The 13,329-nt window shown below is 43.1% G+C and overlaps 1 protein-coding gene across 1 annotated transcript; it reads right to left on the bottom strand.

Annotated features, from left to right (window-relative positions):
* Window positions 1-1,546: 1,546 nt before the first annotated feature.
* On the bottom strand, window positions 1,547-2,465 carry cdk5r2b (cyclin dependent kinase 5, regulatory subunit 2b (p39)). Its single transcript, XM_072445184.1, has one exon. The coding sequence runs from the start codon at window positions 2,430-2,432 to the stop codon at window positions 1,551-1,553; it is 882 nt and encodes a 293-aa protein (XP_072301285.1). The 5' UTR covers window positions 2,433-2,465; the 3' UTR covers window positions 1,547-1,550.
* Window positions 2,466-13,329: the final 10,864 nt, after the last annotated feature.

Genomic DNA, 13,329 nt, shown 5'->3' with positions numbered 1-13,329 from the left:
ATGAACATGTACAACCACTTTGAAAAAATACAGGCGAATAAATAATCCTTCAAAAATGTAATTATATACATGTAAACCATAGCAAGTCAGGCCATAGATATACAACAGTTGGCACATTTAGCATATATTACAAATTGTACATTCTCAACAGCCTCATTCGCGTCGTCGCTGCTGCATCGCATTGTCAAGCTCATACCACACGTTTTACATTTTCTTTTACATCTATTTCTAGTTATATTCACCTTTGCAAACGTCTCAGAGTCATTCTCAATCGGCATAAATGAACAGAGGACATGAACACGTTTTGTTTTTGCAGATCACATGCAGCCAAGTCGATCCGCAGTGCCATCGAATAACCTTCTGATCCGAGCCAGTCTCAAATATGTTGGGATATTTGCTTTTGGATTCACATCTGCCGTTATTTGGTTCAAAAATTGAGACAGTTTGAGTCCTGATGTAGATTTGGTTTGCTCCTGTTCTAGTCCTTGTTTAGTCCAGGTTTAGTTTTGGGTTTAGTCCCACTTTTGATGTGGTGACTGTGCGAGTGTGAACTATGACTCAATAAACTGCAGTAGACTAGAAGAGGTGTTTAGGTATAAAGTAAAACGTATGTTATGGTGCATTTACAATCATACAAGTATAGATTTATTCAAGCTTATTTCCTATACAGCAATTTTAGCAGTCTGCAATTCATTTAAACATATTGTTGTTCTGCTTGACAAGAGATATACTGCATTAGTTTGCTTTTGGTCAGTTGTTGACGTGAAGGAACAGGAACACATACAGTTTCAATACTAGCCATTTCTGTCATTAAAATAAGAACTTTTTTGTCAAACCTACTATCCTTAAACTTAGATTTTCCCCAGACTTACATTTTAACCTGTTATAATGACAGTTGACCCGAATTAAAGCCTCCACAGTAACTTGAACTATAATCTGAGGATCCATATACATTCCTGCCCTTTGTCCATAATCTTCAGACGCCTACACGTGACGTAAACGTTCCACACATGCAAATAACCCACGCATTTTCTCCTCAAACGTCGTGATTTCTAAGACATAAAAACAACTGGGTCGAGACCGGGTTAACAATTTAGACCGTATTTTTAGAGTCTCTCTTATAGCTCTACTTACAAAAGCTTAGGCTTACATCACTGTAATGGGCTGGCACTGAGCCACTCTTCACCGCTGCGTGGAAAAGTGACTCTTTAAAGCGACTGCACGGGTCAGCACCACGGACAGCTCCTCCCTGTACACACGGTCTACTCGGGTCTACGCCGATCGCTCCTAACGAGGCTATGAGAAGTGGGCTAAGCTTGAATAAAACGTCTGTAGAAAGAAGCTGCATTTGTGAGCTCGGATCCCTGTGCCACGTCGATACAGTAGCATGCGTAATGTGCGTAAGAGTCCGTTTAAGCATCAACATGTTCCACTCCCAGCCCACAAACACGCCCCTCTACATTCAAAAAAACCCACTTGTGCGACTTTTAAACATGTCATAGGCTCATGATAACGGATGAGAAACGCAGTCTGTTGTCCTTTCCCCCCACTCAGCGGTCCAAGCTGGCCTCGTTCGTTTCGCGCTGGTTTTTCAGCTCCTGGAAAACCTCGGTGAAAAAATGCGGGTCCGCGTTGAGCTGCAGCATTTTGGCACTCATCCTGTTGATGATGCGCAGCGAGGTCTCCCAGAACACGTCCTTGTTGGCCTCGCTCATGAACGGCTTGAGCGGATAGGAGATCTCGTTGCCCATGTAGGAGTAGGCCAGGTAGAGGCAGGTCTGAAACGTGCCCTGCAGAGCGAGCGCGCTGTCCACGCTGTCCTCGATCGCGTCCTCGCACAGCAGATACACGAACACCACGTTCGCCGGCGTGATGAAGCCCTGGTCCTGCCAGCCCTGGAGCAACAGCGTCCGGTCGATGTTGCGGAACCACATGATCACCTCCCCCGTGTTCAGCTCCTTCAGTTTGTAGCACCTGCGGCACACGAAGTCCGCCAGGCACCGCAGCAGCTCCCCGGTGGACGCCTGGATGACGATGCGCCGCGGGGACAGCAGGGACAGCGTGCTGGGCTGCTTCTGGACGCAGCCGAGTCTCCCATTCTGCTCGCTGCTCACGGGCACGGTGGGCACGGGCACCGGGATGGGCGCCTTCGGCTTCTTCTCCTCCGCCTGGTGCGTTTTCCGCGCGTTCTCGCTGTTGAGGTGCGCCACCTGGGCGGACGACGGCACCACCACCACGGGGTTCGGCGTCACCTTCTTCGCGCTCTTCTTCGCCGGGTTGGCCACCAGCTTCTTCCACGACAGGGACACGAACATGGAGGGCTTCTTCAGGCTCTTGTCGTTGTTGTTGTTGGTCTTGTGCGCGTCGCCCGACTCCACGTCTATGACCGACGACTTCTTGGAGGCCGGGGATATGGACAGGACGGTGCCCATGGCGGCGCAGTGGGGTCCGCGCGTGGAGGCTGCTGCTGCTGCTGCTGCTGCTGCTGCTGCTGCTGCCCGGTGCCCGCTGGTGCGTCTGGACGGATCGGAGTGGCGGAGAGGCGTTGGACGAGCTCGGTCACGACTCCATCGATTGCACGCGCCGGATGCTCCGCGCCTTGACGACAGGAGGACGAGGGCGGCGCGCGCGCGAGAGACCGGCGTCCACGAAGATGCAGATGCTCCGCGGGACAGAGACGATGCGACAAAATCCAACGATCGCAGGGTCTGGAAGGAGATTAGTGGCGCAGCGTGAGCCGTCGGTTTAAACGAACCAGCGAGGGCCAATGCGTTAGTGGCGGCGCGCGCGGCCAATCGCGAGCGTGATCGATGAGCCAATCAGCGGAGGCGGTGTTTTTAGCGCACGCTGCCAGTCATGGCTCAGTCAGGGAGAGCTACTATTCCTGTCCCCGTTGTTGTTGTTGTTGTTGTGGTGGTGGTGGTGTTCATCCTTGGACATGTCCGAGCTCAAGTCTTGTGTTCTGACCTGGAGATGAGATCTGTCTCTTTATTTATACGCGCTAATGTGCATCACTGTGTCACGTAAACATACAAGACTGTATTTACATGCCAAAACAAAGTGCAGGCTTATTGTTTTTGTTTGTAGCTCTAATTGTGGTTATCTGAAATTGAATCATCTGCTACAAAGACATACAACATATGCTCTACAAGTACAAATAGCATCGATTACAGAGTTTTCAGGGAGGTTTTCCATACTTCTACTGTATGTGGTAAACAAATACTTGAGTAAAGGTTTTGGTTCTTCTTCTCACTGTGAGTAATTCTATAATGACACAATATTTATGTTGGCGATGCTATTTGAACATGTGTTTCCTGCACAGCTCCCTCAGATATGATTTATTTTTCATATTTTCTTGTTCCGGAGATGCATCTTTCCTGGTTTGTACAGACTAATGTACAAACAGACAATTGTGTCCCCCAATTATTCAAGAAAATTAGAGGTTAAAAGAAAGTCGACTACAATTCTAATACTGACAATGAATTAATCTGTTGAATATCCACTTACAAAATGAGATAAGAAGATAGAATGTGGTGGGTATTCAGTAATTACCTTTATCCTTCTTGAGTCAGCTTTCAGCTTCCTCCCAGTGCACACATCACAGGACACATCCTGAGGTGCAGCATAGCAGCGGTCAGCAGGGGGCGCTGTGAGCCCAGTCTTCTTCAGCTGTTCTACTACACCTGCTAACATGATGTGTTTGATGAGGACAGGCCTGGGGCTGAAGCTCTGGCGACACTCGGGACAGCTGTAGAGCTGCTTCTCGTCCTCTTGGTCCCAGTGGTGTTGGACACAGGTCCTGCAGTAGCTGTGTCCACAGGGAATAGTCACCGGATCCTTCAGTAGATCCAAACACACGGGACAGAAGAAGGCTTCTTGGTCGAGTGCTTCCTGTGCCATCTCTCCTGGATCAGAGCGAGTGCGAGTTAGACTTTGACACAAATGAAACTAAAGAGTGATATAAGCGCTTATATACCTAAAGCACAGTGATGTCATAAAATAACTGTAATGTCATAAAGCATGCTATCCTGCAAGGGAATGTCCAAAGAGCCTATGGAGTGAAGCCTAAAGAATGAAGCTGTACGGTGGAAGCACCGAACGTCGGGGAAGGAGAGGAAGATGATGAGGAGTCTCCCTGGAATAAAGCCGGTTGGTCTCTGAAACAACAACAACTATTCTAGTCACAAAGACATATCATGACCTCATGGGCTTTTTAACACCAAAGCAATGGAAGGAGTACTTTTACGGACTACGACAGAGTCTGAGGACAAAGCACTGGAAGTCAAGGCACTGGAAGAAGAACTTTTAGGACTACGACAAAGTCTAAGGAATAAAGTCTGGCGGTAATGCAACACTCGGATGTCAACCGCCATAAAACAACAACAACAACAACAACAACGGACTACGACAGAGTCTGAGGACTACGACAAAGTCTGAGGAATAAAGTCTGGCGGTAATGCAACACTTGGATGCCAACCGCCATAAAACAACAACAACAACAACAACAACAACAAAGAGCCGCCGTGCGCGGCCGAAACTGCTGTGCTATTTTGTGCCGCGGCTCCTGAAACTGCTGGGCTATTTGACCGCGCTGGGTTAGGGTTAGGGTTAGGGTTAAGGTTAGGGTTAAGGTTAGGGTTAAAGTTAGCCACGAGGCTATATGGCCGTGCCGCGGCTCCTGAAACTGCTGGGCTATTTGACCGCGCCGCGGCTCTGTAGCCACGGCCATCCTGCAAAGGCAGAAGCGCCCTTGAACAACGGAAAGGAAAGAAATGCAGGTGACGTCATAAAGCAAAGGCTGGAGCGCCCCCTACTGGACGCCCCACTAACTACAAGTGCATGGAAACAAAGAAGTTATGGGGCCTTTTGTACAATGACTATAGTTTATTTCAAAGTTCCAGAGGAAAGATGATGCTGTTTGCCTTCACCATTGTATAACCAGAGTTACTCATTCTGTGACTCTGAGACACTTTTACAATTAGGAGTCAAAGTCAACACAAAACACACTGGAAATCTACAGAGAAACACACAGAACACAAATAGTGTCATTGATTGAAACAGGTCTAATCCAGGTCTAATTCAGGTCTAAACCAGGTCTAATTCAGGTCTAAACCAGGTCTAATTCAGGTCTAAACCAGGTCTAAACCAGGTCTAAACCAGGTCTAAACCAGGTCTAAACCAGGTCCAAACCAGGTCTAATTCAGGTCTAAACCAGGTCTAAACCAGGTCTAAACCAGGTCTAAACCAGGTCTAAACCAGGTCTAATTCAGGTCTAAACCAGGTCTAATTCAGGTCTAAACCAGGTCTAATTCAGGTCTAAACCAGGTCTAAACCAGGTCTAAACCAGGTCTAAACCAGGTCCAAACCAGGTCTAATTCAGGTCTAAACCAGGTCTAAACCAGGTCTAATTCAGGTCTAAACCAGGTCTAAACCAGGTCTAATTCAGGTCTAAACCAGGTCTAATTCAGGTCTAAACCAGGTCTAATTCAGGTCTAAACCAGGTCTAATTCAGGTCTAAACCAGGGATCTGAGATTTTTTAAGAGCCTGGTTAAAAGTTGATAAAAGCAAAGAGGCAAGTGTGTCTTTTAAAGCTTTAATTGTTCTTTTTCTAGCTGCATACTTTTATTCCTACTTGAGTAATACATTTGACTGTGTAACATTTACAAAGTTTAAATAGACAAAAGCCTGATGTCAACAACATTCAATTATTTGATTGTTTGAGTTTATGGCACTGCTGATTCAGTTGTTCTTGTTTTTGTGGTTTATCGTTTGAAAACATAATTTTATTAATTTGCTTCTTTGGTCCACTTTGTACTTGAGTAATAACATTTTGAAGAGATTGTAACATTTTTGGCTTTACTCTACCAACTTCTGAGAATATCCAATAAAAGCAAATGTAATAAATGCAAATGTGAATAAAAAATGTGAAACATGACCTCAAACTTAGTGTTAATTTCCATTTATAAAGCAGCATTCAGACCTTCCACGATTCTTCTTGTGGTGTACATAAAAAAACTTTGCAGAAAACTAAAGCTTGAAGCTAAATGACTGAAAGACTGGAAATAGAACGGGTTTAATTCATTTCCCGCCACATATGTATTTAGTTTCTGTATTAAATTGGCAAACCGTGTCTTGAAGTTGTCTTGAAAGTGTCTATTGAGCGTTCATGTCCCAATCAAATGTGATCCCATTAACCAGAGCTGACCCAGTGAGTACTTAGTGTCTGAGCTTTGGTTTCGCCTCATGGAAATAGATACAAATAGCACTAACCTAAACCGACTTTAGCTTTGGCTCCATCTTTCACTTGAACTGCAAAGATAAATGCCAAAAGATCGGCTTGTGTTGAATTAGTTATTCATTTAGCTGATGTCTCCCAAGAAATACTTAAAGTTAAATGTAGCTTGTGGTTCCTACATGAATGGCTTTTTCTATTCATTAGTAAGTTTAAAAAAGCAGTAAATCTTTGGGGTCACTTCATTTTGGGTCATACAGGCTCTTCTTTTTTATCTTCTATCAGACTCAAGCTCAAAAAGTATGCATGTACTGTATTTATTATACAGGGTTTCCGTACATTGGACAGGTGGGCGTGGTCCCCAGATCTGTCCCCTCTTGACTTCTATCTTTGGGGCACTTGAAGGCCGCGGCGTGTCAGGTGAAGATACAAGAAGATGTCATTAACGCCATTACGTAACTCCAACTGCTAATGCAAGTTCATCCGCAGTAGAAAACACACATTAATGAGCCTTTTACAAACAATGGTAGTCAAGTAGAGCACAATATATAAATAAAAATGTCCATTTATTTTTCCTATGCATGAAAACCCATACCCTGTACATTAGAAGTGTACAAACTAAAAGTATTCTAACTTTAAAATACCACTTACCACAAAAGCATCTTGTTAAATAATGTATTACAGTTTATATTAACAATCTGTCACTGTAATAAGCATCATCACTACCTCATTATAATCAGCCCCATGCCAGAAACAACCAAATAAACAATATTGGTGATGCGGATTTTTGTCTGTTTCTCACAGCGGTAACGATTGGGAGACAAATACGATCCGCACTGTTGGAGAGAGGCACTTTTTGTTCCCCCACGTACAAAGGTAAACTGCTGAATGGCTGTTGAGCCACACGCAGAGAGTTTACCCCACCCAAGGCTTCTAGTTTTCAGGCTCCTGTCGAGTGTTTACCCCGTACTGGAACTAAACTGGGACTAAACCTTGAGCTAAACCAAGACCAGGAAGAAAGCAGGACTAGAACAGGACCGAACTGAATCTGCTTTAGGACTCAAACGAGTGTGAACGCAGCAACAAAGAAGAGATTGAGTTATTGGGAGTTAAGTCATTATTTTGTCATTATTTTGTCGCTGTAGTTAAATGTATGTCCATTGTGTGAATGAATGCCTGTTGGAAAAAGTACAGAGCATTTAATACAAGAGGTCGTGTCAACAGTGAGCTCTAGTTTATATAACTCATAAATAAGGTGAGGTACATTGAGAGAAAAAGTACTGATGCTGAAGGTGTTTGCATTATGACTCGCTTTTCCCCGTATTATCCAGTCATTCAAAGCTTTGAGAACAAAGCTATAATTGCACTTTTTGCATTTGACCTAGTTTGACAAAAGTAGCGAGTGAAACATAAGTTCTATTGTTTATTTTAATTGAACATTTGGCTTTTATCATTTTGTGTGTTGGGTCTGCCCCCTAGCGGAAAAAGAGAGGTACTTGTTTATCCCTACGTTATGAAAAATATGCTCAATAGTCGAATAACCTGGTACTTAAGTGATTATAGGCCATACATGTTTAGAATTTAAATGTTTATTGGATATTTATAAGACCAAACATTTTATTATTTCAATTAAATGAAAACAAAATCTTTGCAACTGCTGAAAAATAGTACAATACTGATAATGTTGAATCTGTAAGCATATCTTATACCACCATGTTACCATTATTTAAATATCAGTACTTTATAAGAAAGCTGTTGAAGAAAACTGTCCACTAGAGGGCGCAGTCGAGTCCCTTGTATTGTGTGATTGTCAGAAGCTGTTGACATTTTCCGTCAGCAGGATCTTCAGCAGCTTCTATCACTTTTAATGAGTTTCAGTGAAAGCAGAAGGATGCACGAGACAGGCCTGGGCTAATATTAGCCCCAGTGAGTCCTTATCCAGGATCCCAGAGCAGAGGAGGGAGGGAAGAGGGAGGGAGGGAGGGAAGGAGGAGGGAGGGAGGGGGGAGGGAAGAGGGAGGGGGGGAGGGAGGGAAGAGGGAGGGAGGAGGGGGGGAGGAGGAGGAGGGAGGGAAGAGGGGAGAAGGGATGGAGGGAGGGAAGGGGGAGGGAAGGGGAGGAATACTGAAGGGCTGTTTTTATGGTACAAACGGGTTACCAGGCGGGTCAGTGGTTCTTGATTGGGTTGCTATGGAAGATAATTAGTTTAATCAGATTTAAATTTTCAATACTAATAACGAATTTGAAAGGTTAATTTTAACAATTTAAACTCAAAAAACTCAATTCAGTGACTGCAATTTAGGATAGTAAACAATTAATGTTCTCACCTTCACAGGTGAGAACATTAGTGAGAACAAACATTCATTTTCTATTAGAGTTAAAGGTTGAATGGACGTTTTTTTTGGCCCAAATCTGAGTCTCATTTCCTCGTGGCGTCGACTGACATTAGTCCTGCCACGTATCGATCATAAAACGCACCTATCGCTCACGGCTCGTCCCACGTTTCCGCGTGTCTAAGCGCATGGATCTATCATAATATAGTTCCCTCAGTGTACGGGACAAAATGAAGACGGAGAAAGACAGTTGGAGCTGACGCAGAAGTGGACAGAAATCTACGGGAGACGAGCGGTGCGATGCGTTGCGCTAATAAACAAACGCACGTGTGTGTTGTATCAGTCCACACGGGGGAGTGGCATGTGCACTTCCACCTGAGTTCTCAAATCACCGAACAAGTCAGATGACAGAATCTGTCCCGTTGTCATTCATTATAAATATTAAATCAGGAAACACATTGAGAGTCGGTCCCTCAGTGTCCAGTGATCCATGAAACGCTTCAAAAATAGTCTCCAGCACATCTTGATTTTTAAAACATTGTCCAGACTTTAAAACCTTTTCTACAAAAATAACAAATCATATAATAATTAATGCAATAAAAATCATATGAAAAGCCGATGTAGAAGGAGTTTTAGTGGTTTTAATGGAGTTATTCTGGTGGTGCCAGAGACAGAGTTACAGCGTTATGGGAATACTCAGACTCTGAACTGTCTCTGGAAAAGCAACGTGTCTGTTGTTGTGTCTGTTGTTGTGTCTTTTGTGTCTGTTGTTGTGTCTGTTGTTGTATCTTTTGTGTCTGTTGTTGTGGCTATTGCTGTGTTTGTTGTTGTGTATGTTGTGGTGGCTGTTGTTGTGTCTTTTGTGTCTGTTGTTGTGTCTTTTGTGTCTGTTGTTGTGTCTTTTGTGTCTGTTGTTGTGTCTGTTGTTGTGGCACATGTTTGTGTCTGAACAAATGAAACAGGTGGTTGTGTCTGTTGTTGTGTCTATTGTGTCTGTTGTTGTGTCTGTTGTGGCTGTTGTTGTGTCTGTTGTGGCTGTTGTTGTGGCGCACGTTTGCGTCAGAACAAATGAAACCGGTCTGAAGGATGGAGTTACCGCTCTTGTCACTGAGGGTCTGTCAGAGCCGGTGGGACGGATTAGAGAAGCAGCTGCAGACTCTAAACTAAATACATCACTAGAACGAGAGAGAGAGAGAGAGAGAGAGAGAGAGAGAGAGAGAGAGAGGGGGGTGAGACAGAAGAGAAGAGGAGAAGAGGAGAGAGAGAAAACAGGGTGAGAGAGAGAGGGGAGAGATACAAGAGAGCAAAAGACAGAAGGTAGAGAGAGACAGCGAGAGCGGTGAGAGAGAAGAGTTGGAAGAAAGAGAGGAGCAAAGGAAGAAAGAGAGTATGAAGAAAAAGTAATACCCATGTAAATGTACTCTATAGCGCCCCCTACCCATTGTGTGAAAAACTCAACATTGTCTGATTTGTTTGAAACTCATGGATTATATTCTCCTCGAGACGCCATGAAAAAAGTGCATTGCAGATATAATGTATTTTCACAATTGGCCAGCAGAGGCGCAATGAACATTTCCTCTTGTGCCGTGGTCTTAGCATTAGCATCAGCATTGGCGGCAGGTCTCTGTTGCTAGGTGACGGAGGTACAGAGAGGAGGTGGTTTAAAGAATAAAGTCTAAGAGAATGCAGTGTCGGGGCAATCGCGATCCAAAAGGCAGCGTTGTAACTGTCCGACCAAAACATGCGGGCAGCCGGCATGTTTGGCCGAAGGCATGGATCATGCGTACTTACTCCTGCTATGACAGAAATAGTCAACAATGAGTGAATGGGCGTGGCCCACCTCCAAACACTCACTAACGCACTCCTCCCTCATGCACGCCCAGTGCATACTAATTAGTAGTAGGAAAATGGAACATTACCGTAGTAAACGGGCGAAGCCCGTGCAAAAGTGCACACTAAACAAGCACTTTACATATAAAGCACTTGTTTGCGCTAAGTAGCTCACAAATATCCCCATCTCTTGCATGTTCCGTGCATATAAGCATGTAAGGCAAAAATTGAACATTATTACTGTATAGAGGGCCAAAAACACAAAGTGGGTGGAGCCCACTGAAAATTAACGAAAGTACCCGTCAGTGACCAGGGACCCACACCATGAGGTAGGAAAGCGCGAGCGCTTTCCGAAAATGTATAGTTTATGATATTTGAAAAATGGGAAACATTGTTTTCGCATCGGAATATTATTCTTTCTTCTTCTTCTTCTTCTTCTCGGGACCAACCCCCCTATTTTCCACCCAGTGAACATTGACGAAAAGTCACAAAAATTTCCACACCTCTAAAAATCGTGCCTCTACATTCTCTACATCTCCTTTTTCTAAAATTTAAAAAAATGGCACGTCAGCGCCCCCAAATGTACCAAAAATGCATTGAGATAGGAAATTACCCCCAAAAAATCTGATCGTAGAATCATGAAATTTGGCGCAGAGGTAGATGGTGACAAGAGAAGTAAAACATATTGAGACGGCAACGCCGTCCGCCCAACCAAACGTCGTACTTTTACTAACTCCTCCCAGGGCGTTGGCCCTAAAAAGCTGAAATTTGGTGAAAATGGTGCTGAGGAGTGGGACATCAAAAGTTATTCAAATTGTTTTGATATCTGTCACGAAGCCGCAAACTGTAGCTAGAATTTCAGAAATTTCCCAAATTTTAAATTTGCTGCTGTTTGCGCAGATAAATTTCAAATTGCGTCAAATTAGAATCAGTTGTTAAACTCTTTGCCCTAAATCTACTTGAAGTGAAATAAATTAATTTGGCGCGACAGCGCCCCCTACAGATCTTAATTGGAGGTTAAATTGTTTAGTTTAGCAAAATTTGACGAAATTTGACTCAAAATTCAATTTTGGCATCCCGATTAGAAAAGTCAATGAGACCCATGTCATAATTGTTACGGCTTTGCCGTAGCGATGACAGAAACCTCCAATGTTATTCCAATGGGGAAATTGCCTGATCTCTGAAATTTGAACATGTTTACACTTTATACTTTCACAAACTCCTCCTAGGGCGTTAGCCCTATTAACCAATCAAACTAACTAACTAATAAATTTTTTTATTCTAAGAGTCATGGTCTCTGTGCGGCCAAGAATTCAAAATAAAATTGCTTTTTGATGGTAAAACAAAGGGTGGAAGATGTGACAGCGTCATGGATTCAGTAGTAGGTGTAATAAAAGGACAATTGGGGCGCGTTAGCGCCACCTCCTCTTGCGGCGTGGCGAGGGCATGGCTAGGGCCGATCATTGCCGCTTGCGGCTATATTTATTATTATTATTACATAATTTTCTTTACATAGGTCAGTTTGTTTTATGTACATTTTTGTTGCTGTATGTTTTGAAAAAATACAAAAAAGAGAATAAAATGAACAGTAATAGAGACAAGGATGCAGTTTAAGTCAAGTAAACGCTGCGTGCCTGGAAATGTGTGTGAGACACGAGCCCTCTGCACCTGCTGCTTTCCTCCCATTGAAACACGAGACAAAAAGGACAAGGCCACGATATCAAACGCACCCAATACCAAACCGATGGGATCAAACGGGCAGCTGATCAAAGATGCCCTGAGCTGGTGTCTCCTCTCATCCTGAAACCGGCTCCTTCTGTTCACGGGGCCGAGCTTAGAACCGGGATGAGCCGCGGAAATGCTTTCATGTTTTTCATCGGGCGGGAAAAGGTCGACCCTGGGCACGGCGCGCGTCTGCAGGTTGTGACGGCAAAACACAACGTAAAGTGCCTCTGACAGGTTACAATAAATATATTTGGGATTTTGCTAAACATTATGCAAATGTTATCACAGAAAAGCACATTTTTAGCTTTACAAATTCACTTCCTGTTTATAATTGATGACATCACACGAGGAAACACAGGGCAAAAACTCATCCAATGTCACAATTTTCTTGATTTGACAAATAAAAATATATGAGAGCGACTTTTTTTGGATTAATTCACATTTAGAGAGTCTTTCTTTATGTAAAAAGTGGATAAACTTTGACTGGAATGAGTGTCCTTGGTGTGATGTCACTTCCTGTCATTTTCTACAGATTTCTCAACGTTTTCTCCACAAATACCTACTTGATTGGTGTAAAACTATAATTTATGCAGGAACATGGAACAGGAACAAATACACCAAATAGAGTCGATAAAGTCGGTAGAGTGGCCAAAGATTGTACTTTAAAGTGTTATTCTGCTACTTAATAATGTAAAGTACAAAATATTGGTCATAGAAATGACGGAATTAAGTAAGAGAAAAAGGTCTTCTAAGAGAGCGTGAAAGTCTGACATTGTACGTAAATGGAAAGAGAAAAGTGTGAATATTAAAACAAAACATCTGGTGTTGTCGATCGTATCTGAAAGAACAAAGTATTTACTCTTGTCAGTAGAGATTCAGATGCCACAATGACAGTAAAATATATACGTTTTTTAGACAATAGAGTCATTTTCAACACTAATTAACATAAACTAGCTGTGATGAAGCTTTCTGAAACTGTTAAAGAAAGGTCACAATGTGTCCTTTTATTGTTTTTTAGAATTGATATTTACTCAAAATGAACCATATTATCTTTTTTTTGTCTTTATAAATCATATAATCCCCTGATTGCAGCTTCTGTCATATGAATTAACCTTTCTTTCACGCCCATCTACAACTTTAACCTCCAAATACTCACAATCCCCTTTAACATTTATATCAAAGGCAATGTATAATAATTGATAACAGAA

The sequence above is a fragment of the Eucyclogobius newberryi genome, unplaced genomic scaffold (genome assembly GCF_026437365.1).
Source record: "Eucyclogobius newberryi isolate DKJ021-1_F unplaced genomic scaffold, fEucNew1.0.hap1 SCAF_14, whole genome shotgun sequence".
Lineage (NCBI taxonomy): Eukaryota > Metazoa > Chordata > Actinopteri > Gobiiformes > Gobiidae > Eucyclogobius > Eucyclogobius newberryi.
This window is presented reverse-complemented; position numbering and strand designations above follow the sequence as displayed.